Raw genomic sequence first — 21,149 nt, 5'->3', positions numbered from 1 at the left:
AGCAAAGGGACAAATATGAGGAGAAAAGAAGAAAGGGGGTAAAAAAATTGAAAGAGTAAATGGAGTGCTCAGATAACTTTGTTAAAAGGGAAGGGATGATGTACAGATGCAGTTCAGTGCAGGGTATAGTACCATTATACGCAGATTGGTGGGCTGTCTTCCCGCCATTACCATCATTCCACGTTACCTCTCTTTCACTCTCTCTCTCTCTCTCTCTCTCTCTCTCTCTCTTTATCTTAATGAAACGAGTTGCCTTGGTGGTGTTGGTGTTATTTTATGTCATTACAATGCAAGAAATGCTCTTTGTCTCTCTCCTTGGCCAAATTGTTGTTAGCATAATAACATCAATAGAAGAGAAGAGAAGATAAGAGAAGGGGGGTTGTTAATGTTAACCCTGCCTTCTTCTATTAATTACTACTACTTTTAAAGTAATCCTACTAGGTAGCTAGGTAGGACTTGGGAGTAATAATAGGTAGAAAATGTGTTTCTCCATTGTCTTTAAAACTAAGGACTGATAGATATATACATACATGCACTGCACTGCACTATACTACACTGAACTGCATGCTCTCTCCTTTCTCTAGACAATAGAGAGTTTATACATAAAATTAAACCACAATCCATAATTCTGGAACCTCCCTTCACTGTTTTGGTTGTGTTACTGTGTACAATTATAAATTACTAATCCAAACGCAATTTTGTATTTATTTTTCTCAACAAAACAAAGCACTACAGCTTAGGATTTTTCAATTTCACACTGTTTAAAGTTAAATAAGTTAAGCTCTCAAATATATATCAAAATATATATATAACACCAAACCTGTATCAATTCAATTATTTATTATTATCTGCTACTTCAATTCTTTTTCAGAGAGAGAATTATAAAATGGCAAGAGAGAAAAACACTACTAGCAGCGCTAGCTAGTTATTTTATAGCAATATTAATTAATACGAGGAGTGGTGGTGTTACTGTTGAAGAAGAAGAAGAAGAAGAAGAAGAAGAAGAAGAAGAAGAAGAAGGAATGGAAATGGTGGTAAAACCTGCATGGCTAGAGGGATTAATGGCAGAGACATTCTTTGGGGTTTGTGGGGCCCACGAGAATCGCAGGAAGAACGAGAAGAACGTCTTCTGCTTGCTTTGTTGCCTTAGCATCTGCCCCCACTGCCTCCCTTCTCATCGCTCTCACCCTCTCCTTCAGGTTTCATTTACAACCCCTCCACTATTACTCCTTATGATCTTTTGTTTTCATATCAGATACTACCACTCTTCACTACCCTCACTTTAATTTACAATGTTTTGCATCCCCCATAATTCTGCATGTTTCATTCTTTGCTTTTGCCAAAACCCACTTCTTTCTTGCCGCTCACCCTCAATTTCTTTTCTGGGTAATTGAAATTTCTCTGAATTCCATCTCCTCACTTCATTTTCTACTCATACATACATTTCCCAGGTTCTGTTTTTATTCTTTTTTATGGCAGCCTCAACTTCCAACTATTCTAATCAACAAATTGCAATTTTGCACTATACCCCATTATTACCCCTTCTTTCTCTTTCATATAGCCTAATTTTCTGAATCACTTCTCTTCTTATCTTCTTTCATTAGTTACATACCTCAATTCTTTATAATATTTGAAAATTCTGTTGATTTCTGTAATACTGCTACTTTCCAATGCTATCTTATTTTTTATTCTTCAATTCTACCTGGATACTTGTACCAGGAAAAAAATATTTGTCTGGATACAACATCATCAGGCTGTTGTACAGAATTCATGGGCTTTTAATTCTTTCTATTAAGGTCAAAAGAATTTAATTTTAATTCCCGTCCATTCGCTTTTCAAACAGATTAATGCTTCAATTCTTTAATTTAGTTCATTATCTTGCATCTTGGTGAACTCATTCTCGTGGATTTTTCACCCAATTGCTTTGCTTTCTAATGAAAGCTGATAACTAACTAATACTTGTTGTGCCTTCTGGTTTCAATGGCTTCTGGTTCTTCACAGAAAATCTCACTCAAAGCCTTCTTCTAATATGTTGTAGTTTTATTTTTCTCATAAATGTTTTTACTTAGCCAATTGTCTTTTGCATGCAATTGCACTCAATATCTTTTGTTTTTTGTTTTTTTTTTTGTAGAAATGATGTTCTATTGCCTAAAAATATACAACTGAGATTAGTAATTTTTTGCTGTGTAATTTGAATTTCTGCAAATTCATTTCTTAAAAAGATGATGTTCCTTGCTGATGATCAGTCTTTGAATCCTTACAAGAATCTCTAATGCAATTGTTCGTGTTTCAGAATTCAGATTATATGGCTGTGGCAATATTCAAGAAGTGGTTTATCATTTTCTTCCTTGATTCCAACTTTTTTGATTTGGTTTGTTTCCCATATATGGAAGATTTTTTTTTATCCATTTTCTCAGCTGTTGCTTTCAAAGATAGCGAAAGTTTGACCCATTATCTCTCAATTCAATTCTCCAATTATTTTACTACTTTGAAAAAAAAAAAAGGTATCATTACCATTCTCAACGTACCCAAATTCATTTTTTTAAAACTGTCGGTTGCTTTGCCTAACATTTCATCTAAACTCCAATTTGGCAGGAAATTAGACTTTACTGTCAATTTAACATGAGTTGTAAAATCAAATTCACATGCTTATTACAATTAAGTTACTTTTATTTAGGCATAATTGAGTTACATTGCTTTGTACTGCTGCTAATCTTTGAGGCTCTAGGCATAAATGTATTGGCAATTAATTGAAATTGAAGTGAATTACCGGAAATGGCTGTCTCTCTCTTTTTTTTTTTTTGGTTGTTCTGTAAATTAAGTTGTTTTGGATGTGCATATTTGTTGAGATTTTGATCCCATGTGACAGGTGAGACGATACGTCTACCACGATGTAGTTCGATTGGGTGATCTTGAAAAGCTCATAGAGTGTTCCTATATTCAGGTTATTTTTCAAAATTGAACATAAATTATAGCAGTAGAATGTATACTTGATTATGGATATTATACAAGTGGATGCCAGAGCCAGTGGAACAATAATTGTAATGTGAAAACTATAATTAGTGTTTTGTTGTTTGGCAGCCCTACACCATAAATGGTGCAAAAGTGATATTCTTGAATCAGAGGCCCCAATCAAGGTCATGTAAGGGCTCTGCCAACATTTGCTTCACTTGTGACAGGATTCTCCAGGAGCCATTCCACTTCTGTTCTCTCTCATGCAAGGTCCATAATTTCTTACTTCAGTGTTTGTCCTTTTCAAAACTAAACAAAACAATCTTCTTTTTTCTTTAATAAGCACTCAGCAGCAGCTCCTCCCACCCCCACTGTTTCTAAAATTATATCCTAAGCGCTAAGGTCATTTTTTGGTTGCACTTCTAATTCCACCTAGATAATTTCCTCCTAGGGTTCTTTCTTAATTTAGCTGCAAGCAATCATACTCTTGCAAAAATCCCTCTTGATGGGTTGGATATAATAGCAACAAAATCATCTCTAGATGCTAGTCTCCTACCATATTAAAAATGTGGTTTCCCTCACTAGCTCATCTCCTGTTTTTAATTCCTCCAACTAATCCTCTCTTTTTTCCCTTATGTTAATTAATTTATATGAATTCATAATTCTAATCTCACAGTAGCAACCAGTATAGTACTGAAAGTGCACCAATTTTGCAGGTAAACCACTTGGTGGATCAAGGAGAGGATCTGTCAACCATTTTACATAGTATTGATGAATCAGATTTTGCATTTTCACGATTTGAGGGATTACGAGTGGACGGCCCTGAGCTTGTTGATGATGATCAAATCACTCCAAACTCCATCCTAGAAGACCCTTTGCAATACGATGGATCATCATGTTCCAAGGAGACAGGCAATTCAGAAATCTCACTACGAGACACGGAGGTTGTGAGGAAGAAGAAAAAGGGCAGTGGTTTCCTTGGTGGCATTGTTGTCTCTCTCAGCAACAAGAGGAAGGGTGCACCTCAAAGGGCTCCTCTTTCTTAAAAATCTTGCCAATCAATAAAAATCGAAAAGAGAGATTAAATTGCTCAGCTTACATCTTACTACATGTTCATTAATTATTAGGCACTAGTGGGGTTGCTCATGGTTTAATTGATCACCTTGCTTAATTATGGTTAATATTCTTAGCGAGTGTAGTTCATCTATGGAATTTTCTCTCATTTCATCTCCCTCAGTTTGAATTAGCATGTCCATTACTGACTTCGGTGGCCGGGAGAGATTTTCTCTAAGTGATGGTATAGCCTCCTGACTCCACCAATTTTGTTTCGATGTATTGGAACTTGCGGTATGTATGATATTTATCTTCATCTTAGCTTGAATGAATTGTTGTACTGTTGCTATATATTACTCCAGCAAATCTGCTTTGTCGCGTTTTTCTTTATATGGCTACACTATTTCTCGTGAAATGTTGTATTAGGTTTCAATACACTTGCAACTTCAAAAGCACAATAATTTTATTAACAGTTTATATTTAATAGATTATTAGTGAATTGGATACTTCATTAATAAGTAAATATTAACTCTTAAAATAAATATATAAAAATTAATATTTTTTTTATAAAACTTATGTCATTATTTGATTCATCTTATTAATAAGATAATATCATTTAATTGATTAACAGTATATAAATTTTATATATTGATAATATATTAAATATAAATTTTTTTATTAATAAATATATATAAGAGGATTGAACTGACAATCAAATTCAATATAGAAATATAAACTTTTCATATAAAAGAGGATTTAACAATGTTATAAATTATATATATTGACAGTAAATTAAATATAAAATTTTTATATATACATACATGTATATATATATATAGAAGAGGATTGAATTGATAATCAAACTCAATATAAAATCATTCGATGGTGAGGGATTTTTTTTTTTAACCGGAACACTTAATATATTGTAACAAGAATAGGAGGAAACAATCAAACACCACCAGAAGAGAAAAGGCAAGAACATAAACGTTGACTGTTCGAAATGAAGTCCAAAATGATCAATAATCATGTTTATCGATTAATGATCAAAAGTTAATGTGCCATGGGGAAGCAATTAAAAAACAAAATATAATTAGACTCAATCCTATTCAATACAAGTCATTCCCCAATCATTGTGTCATCAAAGGAATTTCCTTTCAATACTTGAGCAGAGCTGCCCAATTTTTATTCAACATTTAATTAACGAACCAAACATTAATTCTAGTACTAGTAATTAAGAGTTGTCAATGGTTTAGAATGGGATATCGGAAGTCAGATGATGAAGCAAAATGAAAATTCCATGTACATATTGCATTGTTTCAGTGTTTCTTTGCCCTTTTTCTTAATTTCTTTGGGTCACATTTTGTATATGGTGTTACTTTGGTGAAGGAAGAGTTAGATATTAATATAAATATAAGATATAGAGTGAGAGATGTGGCAATAGGACAGGGCAGAAGATGCTGAATTGGTCATGCAAGATGCTGTACTGGGATGGTCTTAATACGGTCGTACGCTTTCCTTTTCCATATTCAAAGTTTTTAGCAGACAACATCGCCAGGGTGGACAATAACACCCACACCAACCAACAACATTGAAAGAGAATTGTGTCCGCACTACATTTTGTTTTTTTTAATTTTATTTTATTTTATTTTATTTAAGATGAGCAGAATCTTATATTAAGGTAAAAAAAAAAAAAAATTAAAATTCGAACTTCAATCTTGATATTTTTTTTAAAATTATTTTGATCATTAAATTAAGTAATTAAAGATATTTTATTTTTTTTACTTTATATATATATATATCATCATAAGTGCTTAGTAATAGTATACAGTTGTAATTGCCTACTTTCATTGTGAATAGAGTGGGTTGAATTGACAAATGTGCAATATTTTGTTCGTAAAAGTTTAGATTTGCTATTCACTGTCAGTAATTTTTTTTCTTTTTTTGTGAATGTAAAATATTTTTTACAGTCTGTGATTTGTCTTAATTCTGAAATAAAAAAACCCGCTCTCACTCTAAACCTTTTTCGACTAAAAAACAATGCTTGTATTAGCTATAAATCTAAAAAATTAAGGGCGAGAGAAATTTCTTTCCCACATTCAATAGTAACTAAAACCCAGCATATTAAAAATGATCTCATTTATATAGGAATATTATATCAGATTAAACAAAATTATATATACAAATCCAATAACGACTGCTTAATTTCTATGTCGAGGGAGACATCTATTTTATTCATCAGAAGAAACGCGGGCAAAGAGAGTAACACTTAATATTAATGTATGTATAAGTAGGGTGGCAGGAGAAGTGGGGATAAGATGAGAAAGGCTGCGGGATGAGTGGGTGTGGCAGTACTGAAGTGATTCCAAAGTTTTTTATTTTCAATTGTGTAAGACGATCACCTAAGTTTTAATGGAAGGCATGCAGCAGTACTACTTCCAAAGGCAAAAATGAAAAGCAGGCTATAGCATTACATTAGCAAGCATTAGAGAGCTTGCTGGCCTGGTTTCAAAATTTGGGCATGAATTGAATAATACTGATCCAACATACACAAGGGTTGTTGTTTTTGTTTGTGTTTGGGAAAATCAAGGGGGCTGGCTGGGAAGTGGTGTCTCACTCGTTCGACACCCGAGGCTCTTGCTCAGCTGCCTGATATTTGTTTAGCTGCACTAAACCCGAGGCTTTTGGTCAGCTTCCCAACCACATGCTCTACCATGTATGGTGACCAGTCTCAAGTTTCAACAAACAAAAATCTTCGACTACTATCACATGTAATAAAAAAAAATTACAAATGGAATGCTAATTATCTTTTTTCTACAATGAGAGACGGATGCATGTAGTTAATTAATTAGTCAAGGTTGATAGATATCGTCAATGTTTTGTGTAATATTGAACAGTTGATGACATGGAAACAGCATTTGTCATACATAGGTTTAGAGTATAAATGATGCAAATTAGCATGTCCAATTAATTATACTATATGTACAAAAACAAAAAAAAAAAAAAATAAAGGTCATGGAATTATTATATATGCCACATGGAAAGTGGTGTATGGTTAATAACATGTGAAGAGGACCACATCAATTGATATCGGAGTCAGATAAATCACATGGGCTGTCACATTCCATCCGGCTCCTATAATAAAAAAGTGTAAAAACCTAGGCACTGACTCCAGGTTTACGTCGCATAACATAACTCTTCTGCAAGACTGCATTAATTTTCCCAAACAATCCTTTATCATAATTTTAACAGGCGTTAATTGATATGAATGTGAATAACAAAAATATTAAATGATCTTAGAACTTAAATAATTTATCTATCTCTTTAAAAGATGAATTTTCGTAAATTCTGGTTACTTGTAAACTTTATCTTAAATCTTATCGTCCTTTGTTAAAATATTTTTTTGATATTTTTTTGAAGGAAAAGAAGAGGGGCTGGCTGGAACAAAGAATAATAAGCAAATAATATGGTAGAGAAAGAGCCCATGGCCAGAAATATGGGCTCCAATGCAGAATTTTGATATTTGCAGAGGCATAACCATGGGCCCATCAATGCGCATTCCAAGGTAACAAGTTTGTTGGCTTTAACAAAAGTCATAGTCGGCATCGTATGGAAAAATTTTTGTTGAAATTAATTTTGAATGTACAAAATTTTTTTATATAATTCAATCAATTTTGTTCTTAAAAAATTAAAGAGTTTATTTGTTAGTGATAATGTGTGTGGCTTCCACGGTGGAATAAGTTGGAGGAAATCTAAAAAGGGCAATGGGCAAGGTGTGATTGATTTGATTAGAGGTATTTGTTTTGTTATCGTAATGATTATGATGTCATCCCACCTGAGAAAAGGGTTCCACATCCAAAACACAAGAGAATAGAGATTCAGGCTGCTGGAGTTGTGTTGCTGGTCACCGTACCCAAACCAGTGTGGGGCTTCTTCTCCTTTTGGTTGTGCTCCACAAATATTCACAATGGCAGAGCATTTTGGTGGGGACTAGGCAACTTCCATTTATATTAATTACTTCAATAAAATCAAAGGTCCCCGCTCTTCAATTGGTCATTTACCCAATTGCCCTGGCTAATGTGTGTGAAATGTTCTTTCTATTTTCCTGCGCGTGGACGGATGCTAGGTTTGCGAGCTTATTCTCCGGCTCATTAGTTGTGTTGAAGTAGGGGAGCAACATGATGTGACCTGCTCTTGCTTTCAGTTGAATTTCCAAGAGTCCAATATTAACTCAGCATGTAACTAACAAGATCAGTAACCAGAAACATTCACTTCAATTATATGGTTAAAAAATCATTTAATAATTGTTGCAATTATAAAAACCCATACGAGTTACTCTAAACTTTCCCTTCTTAACTCTTAATCCCATTTGAACCAACAAAAAAAATAACTCTTAATCCCATTAATTTAAAATAAGACCATAATTTTGCTTCTCATAAGTGTTAATATCACAAATAATTTTAAATTTTAAATTTTTTTTTATGATATCTAAATTATAACTATATTAATTAATATAATACTTAAATGATTATTTATGTATTATATGTTATTATATAAAATTTTTTATATTAAAAATAAATATTATATTAATTAATAAATTTATAATTTAAATATTACATTAAAAAATTTTTAAATTTAAATATTATATTAAAATTTTAATTATAATTACTCATTTTCAAAACTAAAAAAGGCGCAGGATGTTGAGATAAAAAAAAAAGGTACTTTAAATAACATGCAACCATTAGGAAGTTGTAAATAATAAATAATTAAGTAGGCAACAAAACTAAAGAATCGAGATCAGGCTGTGTGACCAGGGGAAAAATAAATGGGAGAAATACGGTGTTGTTGTAAATCCGCACAGCATCAAATCAATAGTGGACTGGTTGGTTCTAGTCGCCAATGATTGATATGTTTGCAAAGGTAATAAAATAAAATAAAAGCGTATGGAACAGACTCATCATCAATCCCTACCTGCAAAGTATCTGAGCGGAAACAACCATAGCTGGGCACTTGGAGTTATATAGGCTTTATGAAGACACAAGAGGAGAAAAGGAAAGCTCACTCTCGTCTCAATCCCTTTAGGCAGCACCCATCCCTGTCATCCTTCTTCTTCTTCTACTTCTTGTTCACTTTGTCAGCCTTTGCAACTTGCAGGACCAGGTTCCAGTACACACATGCACTTACCCCTTGACGGCTTATTATATATGCCACATTCTTGTGACCACTGGATATTTGGAATTTTCATTTTCTTTTTTTACCCTTGACTTACCTGATATTAATGCTGGTGTATACCGTATAGTGTATAGTAGGGCTGTAAACTAGCCGAGCCGAGTCGAGTAGTGAGAAGCTCGAGCTCGAGCTCGACTCACAATTCGAGACTCGATACTCGGTTCGAATTCGATCGAGTTTTATTTTTTAAGTTTGAGTTCGATTCGTGATTGAATTCGAGCTACTCGAGCTCGCTCGATTAATATGTAAAAATAAGTTCGATTCGTACACTCGACAAGAATTCGATTATTCATGCTCGAACTCGAACTCGGACTCAAAATATTTTATTAATTAAAATAATAAAAATATATTTAAATATAAAAGCTCGATTAGACTCGCGAGCTACTCGAGTCAGATATAATAATACTCGAATTCGGCTCGATCGATAAGTCAAGCTACTCGAGCTCGAGCTCGACTCGACAATAATCGAACCGAATTCAAATTTTTTTCGAATCGAACCCGAGTAACTTGCGGGTACTAATATATCATTTACACCCCTAATGTATAGTATAGCTCTTCACAAAGTTTTCTCTTGGCTTGACAGTAGTGGGGTTCACTCACAGGTGACGATTCTTGCTCAAAAAACCAAGGTGGTTTTCAACAATCTAAACGTTTAGTGATTTAAATAAGATACATTAAATTTGAGATTAATTTTGAAAATTAGAAGATTCATTTATATATATAAAATAATTACGAAAACTAAACTTGCCTTTAATAAATAATAATTGTATTAGTTAAATAAATTGAATTTTAGGGGTGGCTACTGATTTTGGGTGAATATATTGCATATTTGAAACCTTTTGAGCTAAACTGTGCTCAACTTCATTGAAGATACGCTACAATATCCAAGTTGACATGAAAGAAAGTTACGTATAAAAGCAAATTGACAGGAAATGTGGTGATACCCGCCCCAGAGAGACCCAGAGAAAGAGCAAGCAAAGATGCTGCAAAATTAACTTTGTTCTCTTTCTCTCTCTTGATTCCGTTTCTTCGGCCTTTGAAAATTTTCATATTGGCAATGCAATGCAAAATGAGAAAAACAATTGGACAATCCTTTGTCACACTTTTTGTAATCTTGCTAAAAGAAGGCCTGGGGATGGAAATGGACCCAACATCAGATAAGCACAACCTATCATTGTCCGAATTCTTTGACCATTGGTCTCTCTGCTTCCCTTCCCTTCTCTGCCATCCTATGACCCTATACTCTTTCTGGAACTCTACTAATAGCCTCTGCATCTAGGCCCGTGTTCCCTGTTGGCTTCTTTAACGTCACCCTTCTGATTCTTAAGGTCAGATTTTCTTTTTTTCTTCATTTTGAATTGTTTTTGCCTATTTATTTTTTACATATATTAAAAACTTTTAGTTTGTGTATTTTACATCGAAATTTTAAGAAAATGATATGTCAACAATTTAAGAAAACTATTTCATCAACAATGGAAAATTTTTAATTTTTTTTTTACCTAGAATTTTATAAGTGAGTTTAGTAAGTTGATACACACGTTAAAATATTTTAAAAATTCATGAAAAATAAATTTAAGATAAAAAAATAAAAAAATATCTTCTAGATGTTTAAGAAATCATTTAAGAGATGCACGAAGAAACTCAAGTGTCTAGACCCATGACGCTCCCGGCCCCTGGGTACCAACAAAGCTAATAAAGTAATAGTTGTAGGAATATAATCCCAAAGCCCAAACATTGAAGTCCAGAAGACTCATAAAAAATATATGGCCTCAAAACCCACTTAACACTGCAAAGATATTAATACATAAAGATCGATGAAAAAGCATTTTGGCCCATTCCATTTTGGATTTAGAGCCTTACACAGAATTCTCCACTTCGTGCATTTTTCGTTCGGATGAGAGAGGTACATGTGTGTGCGTATATATATATACAAATTCCAAAAAAAAAAAAAATTTTTTTGTTTGATCCGATGAGCATGGAATGGGTTACATTATCAAGGAAAAGCATAAATGTTGATGACAAGTCATAAGGCGTGGAAAGCACTGCGAGAGTGGTGGTCACGCAGGCAAATCCATGCATGCAGCAGCTATGCATGAATCAGACCTCCAATATGCGAAAGTGGTCGGCCCGAGCCGTGCATTTCGCCACCCCTAGGTAGAGAGGATAACGAAAAATAACTAATTTGGTTGTGACAAAAAGAAAAAGGAGAACATAACTGGTTTGGTCCAAATGACGTTGTACCAACCGTCTGGGGAGATCACCAACTAGCCCTCGACCGCCATACCACAAAACCAAACATTTCTTTAACATCCAAATCACTCTCTATATCTTCAAATATACGACTCCTATTTAAACTATCATATTGAAATAAAATTTTAAAATATATGTGTTAAAAATTTTCAGATTCCAAATCAATTATACTTATGGATATTTCCAATATTGAGTTATGAATACATGGATAACTTCCTTTTTTTAAAAAAAAAAATTGAGATTCAAATTTTGCAAATTTTATTTTTAAAATTTTTTAATATCAAAATTTTATTAAAAATAATGATTAAAGTTGAATTTAACTAAAGAAATCATTGATTAACGAATATAACAAGACAAAAAGAATAATTAATTGATTAATCATTAAATTACGTGCGAAAATAATAGTTCTTACCAGGCTAATCCTTTTTTTTTTCAGAAAGAGGTTATTTCTTGGGAGTATGAAAAAACATTGAAAGTAGTTAGATATAGATTTTAAACATGTTAAATATTATTTTTTAAAAAATTATTATTATAAATCAACTGAAGTAAAATTTAAGTTTGTTGTACTAATTAATTTATTGATAAACCATTAAAGCTTTTTAATTGCGATAGATTCTAATATTTTTATAAAAGCACCAAGCCGTTCCCCTTATACAATTTGTACAAATTAAGTTTATCGAAATTTTATTGCAACAAAAGAGTATTCGTATCGTGCAGGAGTGAAATCAGAGCACAACTGAAAAAAGTGAAAGAAAGTAGGTAAAAATAGGGTTCCAACTTCCCAAATAAGCCACGAGAGTGGTGGGGAAAGAAGGATGTGGATTGTGGAGTGCATGCTATGGAGGATACCCATTATTATTCTTTTTTGATTTTTTTTTTTTTTTGTCCTGCTATGGAGGATATGTATACATATCGTAACGTTTGTTTCTTTGTTAGTGGAAGTAAGATCATCTTTCCAATAAGCTTTAATTAGTAAAACAGTGATGTAAAAAGCTAAGATATGTATTCCAATCCTACACGATCGAAATGCCTCAATCCTTAGAAACTAATTAGCTACTGCCAGCAATAAAGTTTTTACTAGTAAACTAGTTCGACCAACAAAGTTTCCAAGGCCAGAAAGCTTCCCACAAAGAAGCTGCAACCCTTCAATTGATCAATCATTAAAGATTTCTTCTTATTGTTATCGTTTGAACTTGAGAATCTCTTCTTTATCCTTCTCTTTACGATACACATATATTAACAATGGCAAGATAATGCAAACAGAAATAAAACTTTTATGATTCCTTATTATACTCTAGGAATGGGGAGATGTATTTTATTTTGTTTTATTTTTTCATGTCCCATCTATTTAATTAACAACAAATGAACTCATTATCCTCTCTAATAAGAAAGACAAACGTTTAATCTTAATCTTCGTAAAAAAAAATAAAATGTTCTAGGTCAAGCGGTCTGATCATATTGTTGATATTAGGCATGATCCTGTCATTATAATCTTTAATTTCTTGTAACAGATGAGAAATGGGTTGCGTAATGGCGGTCAATTGCCACCTGGCGGCTACCGTGTCTCATAAGAAATAGATATATATATATATATATATATTTATATATATAGAAGATGTTGAGAGGGAGCAAAGGAGACGACCGTTTCAATTATTGGCCATAGCCGCAACGTTCGAAATTACACAAATGTCCCTCTAGTTACCTGAGCAATAAGACGTAGGTCATTGACACGTTAAACAGGTGTTAATTATTATTATTATTATTATTATTATTATTTTAAGTTGCAAGAAATGTGAAAAATAATTAGTCATCCGAATCAGAATCTCTAACGGAGGGGAGATGGGATTTGTTCTATCCGTGCCTTTGACCATGGCCAATGTTAATTACTTTCCGTTTTTCATATTTCAATTCGTGACTTGTGAATTTTGATATTTTTGCATAATAGATCATTGTTAATATAAAAATATAAAAAATATATTTTTATTTTATTAAATTTATATATAATTATTATTTAAATTTTAAATTATATTATATTTTTATTATATTATTATATCATAGTTCAAATTATTAAAACTAATTAATAATTTTATTAATTTTAAAAATATCATTTCAATCTCATTAATAAATTTTTTTTTTTCGGTTTACAGGGTATAAAATATTGAGACGATCGAGTTTAGTAGGTACAACTTAGAAGTTAGAACCAATACAATATAGAGCTTAACATGATTGTATGACAATGAAGTGTAAACTTGCTCCATTTTTTTTTCTTTTAAATACGATATAAAAAATATATGTTTTCATTGTTAGCAATATTCTATTATAGGCATGGACGTTCGACGCATAAATTAGTTAAGAGGTTTTAAGTTTATGAGGTAGGTAAGAGTTGTTGGTTTAAGGCATGAGTTATTTCGATTACCGTCTCCTAATCATAATCCTAATCAAATAAAGCAGAGATTAGGTGGAGCAGCCAGCCCTAACAAGACAGGGCACCACATGTGTAGTACAACAGCAGCTATTTTGGACACTTATCCGCTAGTACAAAGCGGTCCAACGGTAAATCCACATCTAAACTAAGGCCAAATGGGTAAAACCAAACCCCAACTTCTTTCTAGTTGAAAAATTGCTGTCTCCACCATCTCGCTCGGAAATCTCTGCACCCACTCTCTCCATCTAACGTATCTTTTATTTCTTTTATTCTCTTTCTATAAATATATATTGCAATTTGCTTGCTCTTTTTCCCTCTAATTTCCTCTCTCTCTGTTTCTTCTCCTTGCTGAATTTCATCTCCGTTGAATTTTTATCAAATGTCGCCCATCACGAGGGACCGGCAACTGACGCAGGTGGCCGGCGGCAACAGATCGCCATCTTCCAAGGCTGTTACGGATGACGGTTCAGTCGAAATGGAGGAAGGTACGCGGCTTTTAGATTCATACGACGATGGAGATGATAATTCAGGGAGTATCGAAGAGGGGATGAGGAGAATTCAGGTCACTGTAACGGGGATGACGTGTGCCGCCTGCTCCAATTCCGTAGAGGGGGCTTTGAAGAGCATCAACGGGGTTTTCAGAGCATCCGTCGCTTTGTTGCAGAATCGTGCTGATGTTGTTTTTGATCCTACTTTGGTTAAGGTTACTGCTCTTTCCTTTTATTAAAATTAAACTTGTAGGGTTTGCTTAATTTGAGAAATCTAGTTTAATTGCTTTATTTCGTGCTTGACTTTAGATTATAATCTTCGGCTTGTTTAACTAGTCAAAATTGGCTCAATAAATGTATGGTGAAGTCAACCAGGCACTCTTTTCATTATATACTTTTGTTCCTTTTGATGCGTAATTTCATTTAAATACTTTTCCTTTAGTATATTGTTGTTAGCTATTTGATTTAGAGTTTTTTTTTTTTTTTCACGTTTAAATTTTTTATATAATGCTATGTTGATTAATTATGCGTCTAAGTTATTGCATTTGGGGTCCGATTTTACTGTGTCTTATCTGTAACTGTAGGCAAATTCTTTGAAAGAGTGACCATCATTTCTGACTTTTTATAGTGGGTAAATAATTAGTTTCTCGTTTTTATTGGACTGGAAAAGATCTTTTCCATGATTATTGGTGTTTAATCTCTCTCACTCTCTCACACACAGAGGAAACCAGGTTGCGCTGCATCTATGGTGTTTGCTTTTCGTTTGGGACTGAAATCATTATTAGCATTTTGTTAAAGTAATACTGACTTTAGGCTAAAGTTATTTATCATTGCTATTATTACTTTAATTGATGGTGTCTCTGTTAGGTTCCCTTATTATCTCTTTCTCTCATCTAAAAGGGTTTTGTATCTATTTAAGGGATTTTTGTGTCTTTTATTTTTTTTTTTGGGGACAAAGTTTCACATCTGAGTTGCAAAGTTTCACATCTGAGTGTGATATGGTAGTATATATATTTTGCTCAGTTAGAAGACAGAAGCTTTGTTTTTGTTTTTTGGATGAGTGGAGCAGGAGAAGCTTTGTTCTGTTCTTTCACCTATTTTCTGTCATGAGATACATATTTGGCTGAAATGCAACTTTTGAATAGCTTCTGTATCTTTTTTCTCGATAAAAAGAAAGATGAACAGTTTAACTAACCAAATTGCTTGGGTTCAATACATGTACTTGAGTCAAATGTATGTACTTTGAAAATGGAGCTTTTATGAACCAAATTTTCTCTAATGCTTCCATGAAATTCAGGATGAAGACATAAAGATTGCCATTGAAGATGCTGGGTTTGAGGCAGAGATTTTACCTGAACACTACAATGCTGGAACGAAGCCACGTGGAACGCTTGTGGGGCAGTTTACAATAGGAGGTATGACCTGTGCAGCCTGTGTCAACTCTGTTGAAGGTATTTTGAGAAATCTTCCTGGTGTTAAGAAGGCAGTTGTTGCATTGGCGACTTCATTGGGGGAAGTTGAATATGATCCTACTGTAATTAGTAAAGATGATATAGTCAATGCAATTGAAGATGCTGGTTTTGAAGCCTCACTCGTACAGAGTAGTGAGCAGGATAAAATTATACTTGGGGTTGATGGTGTATTTAATGAGCTAGATCTACAGTTTCTGGAAGGCACAATTAGCAGCTTGAAAGGGGTCCGACAATTTCGTTTTGACAGAACTTCTGGAGAACTTGAAGTGCTCTTTGATCCTGAAGTTGTCAGTTCTAGATCCTTGGCTGATGGTATCGAAGGGGGAAGTAAAGGGAAGTTCAAACTACATGTTATGAACCCATATGCAAGAATGACTACTAAAGATGTTGAAGAAACCTCAAATATGTTCCAGCTTTTTACTTCCAGTTTGTTTCTCAGTGTGAGTATTTTTATTTTTCTTTACTAGCAGTCTAGTATTATTTTTTTTGAGCTATGTTGCAGTATTTATTTTTCCTCTTGAACATTTGCCTTCGAGAAGCTAAAAGGAAAGACTCTATAGGAGTCTGTATTTGAAGCTGTAGAGACTTTACATGAAAGCATAATAATCCTCTTGCCTTTTGGCCTTTATATATCAGCATTTTTCTGGAATCTTGCCGCTCAGAAACATGTTCTCTTATAATGAAATGAATATTGAAAATTATTAATTGGTAGATCCCACTCCCTTGTATTACTTTCAAACTAATTGTTGGCATGTGCTGCTTCAGATTCCTGTCTTTCTAATTCGAGTAGTTTGTCCCCATATACCCTTGTTGGATGCCTTCTTGCTTTGGAAATGTGGACCTTTCTTAATGGGTGATTGGTTGAAATGGGCATTAGTAAGTGTTGTTCAATTTGTTGTTGGGAAGCGCTTCTACATTGCAGCTGGCAGAGCTCTTCGAAATGGTTCAACTAACATGGATGTTTTGGTTGCATTGGGTACTTCAGCTTCTTACTTCTACTCTGTTGGTGCACTTCTTTATGGTGCAGTAACTGGGTTTTGGTCACCAACATACTTTGAAACAAGTGCCATGCTGATAACATTTGTATTATTGGGAAAATATCTGGAATGCCTTGCTAAAGGGAAAACATCAGATGCCATCAAGAAGTTGGTAGAACTTGCACCAGCAACAGCATTGTTGGTAGTTAAAGACAAAGGTATGGGTTTCTTTATCTTTTATTTATTTTGGTAAATGTAGTTTGAAGTGTATCTAGGACTTTACTTTTGTTATTCATGCCATCAGGTCTTTAAGAAAAAAATTCAAATGATTGATAATTTTTTATGGTCTTAATTAGAATAACATTTAATGCCAAAAATGAATTTGAAGAACTCTGAAAAACCGAATGCCTACTATTTTATTCTTTTTGCAGGTGGAAACATTATTGGAGAAAGGGAAATAGGTGCTTTGTTAATTCAGCCTGGTGATGCGTTAAAAGTTCTTCCTGGTGCAAAGCTTCCTGCTGATGGTGTTGTGGTATGGGGTTCGAGTTATGTAAATGAGAGCTTGGTGACTGGTGAATCCGAACCTGTTTTAAAAGAGGTTGATTCACCAGTTATTGGAGGAACAATAAATTTACATGGTGCTCTTCACATAAAAGCTACTAAAGTAGGTTCGGAAGCAGTTTTGAGCCAGATAATTAGTTTGGTTGAGACAGCTCAGATGTCCAAAGCTCCTATTCAAAAGTTTGCTGATTTTGTAAGTTTTCTTTATAGAAACTTGTTTTTTTGGTGTCTTGAAGAAGAAAAGAGGACGCATATTCACCTTGCTCAACTAAAATAATTATTTTAAATCTCCTCAAGATCTGGGTTGGTTAGACAGTAATTTTGATTGAGTTAGGTGTCTGAAGTTAAATGGTACCATTTGAATCAGCTCATGGGCTGTATATAATTAGTAATCTATCCTATTTTGTTAGTATGCTAGCCTAATGTCATCCATTTACATGGATGAAGAAAAGATAATAAATCTTAAAGTAATTGTTTTTGTTATTATTTTTTTAAAATACAAAATTGAAAGCGGGAATTGACATTTTAGGAGAGCGGGGAGATAGTTGAAGAGAAGTGGGAGAGTTTTTTTTTTTTTATTTGGATTAGGTGAGAGTAGTAGAAGTAGCTGTAGTAAATTACAAAGTTCTGAAAGGCCAAAAAAAAATTTCAAAGTTCTTATTTTTTTTATATTAATTTGTAAATGGCAATTATAGCCTTTAAGTTTTATGGTTTCTTTTGCAACAATGTCAAATGGTTTATGGTTAATTTGGGAATGGCTGGGTCAAAATTCATCTTAAAAGCTACTGGAGGTTCCCTTAGTACATGCATGCCCATAGACACTTAAACTTTACATGATTTTTCTAGTATATTTTCTTATTAAATATTTATATTCAATGTGATAGCATCTCCAAGGTCATGACTTTAAGTTGGAGGAAGAACCTGGTTGTTACTGTTGAAGCTTTACAGGAAATCATGTTATCTTGCTTGCATGTTTTGTTTTGTCCTTAACTCTAGGTTTCTATGGCTTGCAGGTTGCAAGTGTGTTTGTTCCTACTGTTGTTACTCTGGCATTGCTCACATTGTTGGGATGGTAAGAGCTGAATGGCTTATTTTGTCATATTCATCTTTTTATGAGATAAAATGTGTGTGACCTCCATCTAACATAGAATTCTTTTGTTGATTGTTTGTAGGTATGTTGGTGGAGTTGTTGGAGCCTACCCAGAGCAGTGGCTACCAGAAAATGGCAATTACTTTGTTTTTGCTCTCATGTTTTCAATATCTGTGGTGGTAATTGCATGTCCTTGTGCTCTTGGCTTGGCAACTCCAACTGCTGTCATGGTTGCAACAGGTGTTGGAGCTAATAATGGTGTGTTGATTAAAGGAGGAGATGCTCTGGAAAGAGCTCAGAAGGTCAAGTATGTTATATTTGACAAAACTGGCACTTTAACCCAGGGCAAAGCCAAGGTCACAACTGCAAAAGTTTTCTCAGGGATGGATCGCGGAGAGTTCCTTACGCTGGTGGCTTCTGCAGAGGTAATTTCTAGCAGCCTAACTAGTTTCGTAGACAATATTCCTCTCTCTCTCTCTCTCTCTATTATTGTACCTATCTCTGGTTTCAGTCCTACACAGGGCATTTGACAATAAAAAGAGCAAATTTAGATTACAGGCTTACATGGAATGGCGCAGAGGAGTAGTCAGACCTTTTTCTTCTTTTATGCATTTCTACTGTTACTGAATTCCCCCCCTTCTTCTCATTGCTTAGGCTAGCAGTGAACACCCATTGGCCAAAGCAATAGTTGAATATGCTCGCCACTTCCATTTCTTTGATGAGAATTCACTAACTGAAGATGCCCAAAACAGCAACAAAGGATCCACTGCTTGGCTTCTTGATGTTGTAGAGTTCTCTGCTATCCCAGGAAGAGGAATTCACTGTTTTATTGACGGAAAGCGAGTACTGGTGAGTATTTGGTCATAATTATTTATAATTTCTGAGGCTTCAGAAACTGTCTTCATTGCTCTTACTAAAAGTGGTGTTCGTGAACAGGTTGGTAATCGGAAGCTGCTAACAGAAAGTGGAGTTAGCATTCCTACCCAAGTAGAAAATTTCGTTGTGGATTTGGAAGAAAGTGCCAGGACAGGCATTCTTGCAGCCTATGATGATAATGTGATTGGAGTTTTGGGAGTAGCAGATCCATTGAAGAGAGAAGCTGCTGTGGTTGTGGAGGGTTTAGTGAAAATGGGTGTCAGACCTGTCATTGTTACTGGAGATAATTGGAGGACAGCTCAGGCTGTTGCTAGGGAGGTTTGTTCATATGCATTATGTTGATGGGCTTGCTGTTGAAATACTGATTATCTGAATATACAATCATTAATATTGCATTGGTTGTATGTCTGTGTTGGTATTTATTGGTTGGATGTAAGGCAAACTCATCTAATCTGCACATAAAAATAAATTAAGATCACAATATGAGAGGTTGTGCAGATAGCACATTGTTAAAATTTCTGTTGAACATGAACCAAATTTACTTGTTTTTGGACAGGTGGGCATCCAAGATGTGAGGGCAGAGGTAATGCCGGCTGGAAAAGCTGATGTTGTACGTTCGTTTCAGAAAGATGGAAGCATTGTAGCTATGGTGGGGGATGGGATCAATGATTCTCCTGCTCTAGCAGCTGCAGATGTTGGTATGGCAATTGGGGCAGGGACAGATATTGCCATAGAAGCTGCAGATTATGTTTTGATGAGAAATAACTTAGAAGATGTGATCACAGCCATTGATCTCTCCAGGAAAACATTCTCCCGTATACGGTTGAATTATGTTTTTGCCATGGCGTACAATGTGATTGCAATTCCAATTGCTGCTGGAGTTTTCTTTCCTTCCCTAGGGATTAAGTTGCCACCATGGGCAGCTGGTGCCTGTATGGCTCTTTCTTCTGTAAGCGTAGTGTGTTCTTCTTTACTTCTTCGGAGATATAAAAAACCCAGACTTACCACTATATTAAAAATAACTGTTGAGTAGAAAAAAATTTGAAAAACTATTTTTCTCCCTGTAACTTTCTTAGGTTTCTGTGTTGTAGGAAGGAAATTGAAAGGTGCGAGTGAATCATAAATTTCCCAATTTTGTGAATTTTCTTTTTTCCCTTTCTTTTTAGTCATAGGCAATTGGAGGTCCAAGCCTTTTCACCCCACTAAATGTAAATGTACTTGTATAATATATATGATCATTGATGCGTTCCTTTCTCTTGTCTCTTTTTCTTTTGGGTCAAGAATGTTCCTTTCTCTCTATATTTGCAATTCTATCAGCGTCTTTGAAATGTGGTCTCTGGTTGGTATTAATCCATTTTTGTCAATTCCATGGAAATATCATTATGATTGGAGTTGTGTAGTATTCAGAATCACATTGTCTAACCCTAGGTAGGTAGGGTTGGCACGGATTAAATTGGGGTTGATTTTTGTTTGTCTCAATTTTGATTTGATTTTATATTATTAAATTTAAACTTGATTTAAAAATATTTTTAAATTTTTTATATTTAAATTTAATTTGATTCGATATTATTTAAATCGAATTCGATCTTATTCGATTTGAAATTAATAAATATTATTTTTTAAAATATAAATATTTAAATATATATAAATAAATAATTAAAAAATAATTTTTATATAATATTATATTAAATTTGTTTAAAATTTAAATTCAATTCGATTTTAATTTTTTTTACTTTTACTTTTCGATTCAAAATTCAATTTAAAAAAAAAAATTAG

General features: G+C 33.8%; 2 protein-coding genes across 2 annotated transcripts; both read left to right on the top strand.

Annotated features, from left to right (window-relative positions):
* Positions 1-830: 830 nt before the first annotated feature.
* LOC111308156 (protein RGF1 INDUCIBLE TRANSCRIPTION FACTOR 1-like) lies at positions 831-4,367 on the top strand. Its single transcript, XM_022906461.2, has 4 exons — positions 831-1,199; positions 2,870-2,944; positions 3,082-3,222; positions 3,669-4,367. The coding sequence occupies exons 1-4, from the start codon at positions 1,023-1,025 to the stop codon at positions 3,996-3,998; spliced, it is 723 nt and encodes a 240-aa protein (XP_022762196.1). The 5' UTR covers positions 831-1,022; the 3' UTR covers positions 3,999-4,367.
* Positions 4,368-14,120: 9,753 nt separating this feature from the next.
* LOC111308519 (copper-transporting ATPase RAN1-like) lies at positions 14,121-20,635 on the top strand. Its single transcript, XM_022906872.2, has 9 exons — positions 14,121-14,609; positions 15,692-16,306; positions 16,632-17,061; positions 17,275-17,600; positions 18,421-18,479; positions 18,580-18,922; positions 19,152-19,346; positions 19,434-19,691; positions 19,930-20,635. Exons 1-9 carry the CDS (start codon positions 14,286-14,288, stop codon positions 20,404-20,406), a joined length of 3,027 nt encoding a protein of 1,008 aa, XP_022762607.2. The 5' UTR covers positions 14,121-14,285; the 3' UTR covers positions 20,407-20,635.
* The last annotated feature ends 514 nt before the right edge of the window (positions 20,636-21,149 follow it).

The sequence above is a fragment of the Durio zibethinus genome, chromosome 2 (assembly GCF_047325235.1).
Source record: "Durio zibethinus cultivar Kanyao isolate XHJ-2024 chromosome 2, ASM4732523v1, whole genome shotgun sequence".
NCBI classification, from domain to species: domain Eukaryota; kingdom Viridiplantae; phylum Streptophyta; class Magnoliopsida; order Malvales; family Malvaceae; genus Durio; species Durio zibethinus.
Note: the sequence above shows the minus strand (reverse complement) of the source record. Positions and strands in the feature narration are given on the sequence as shown.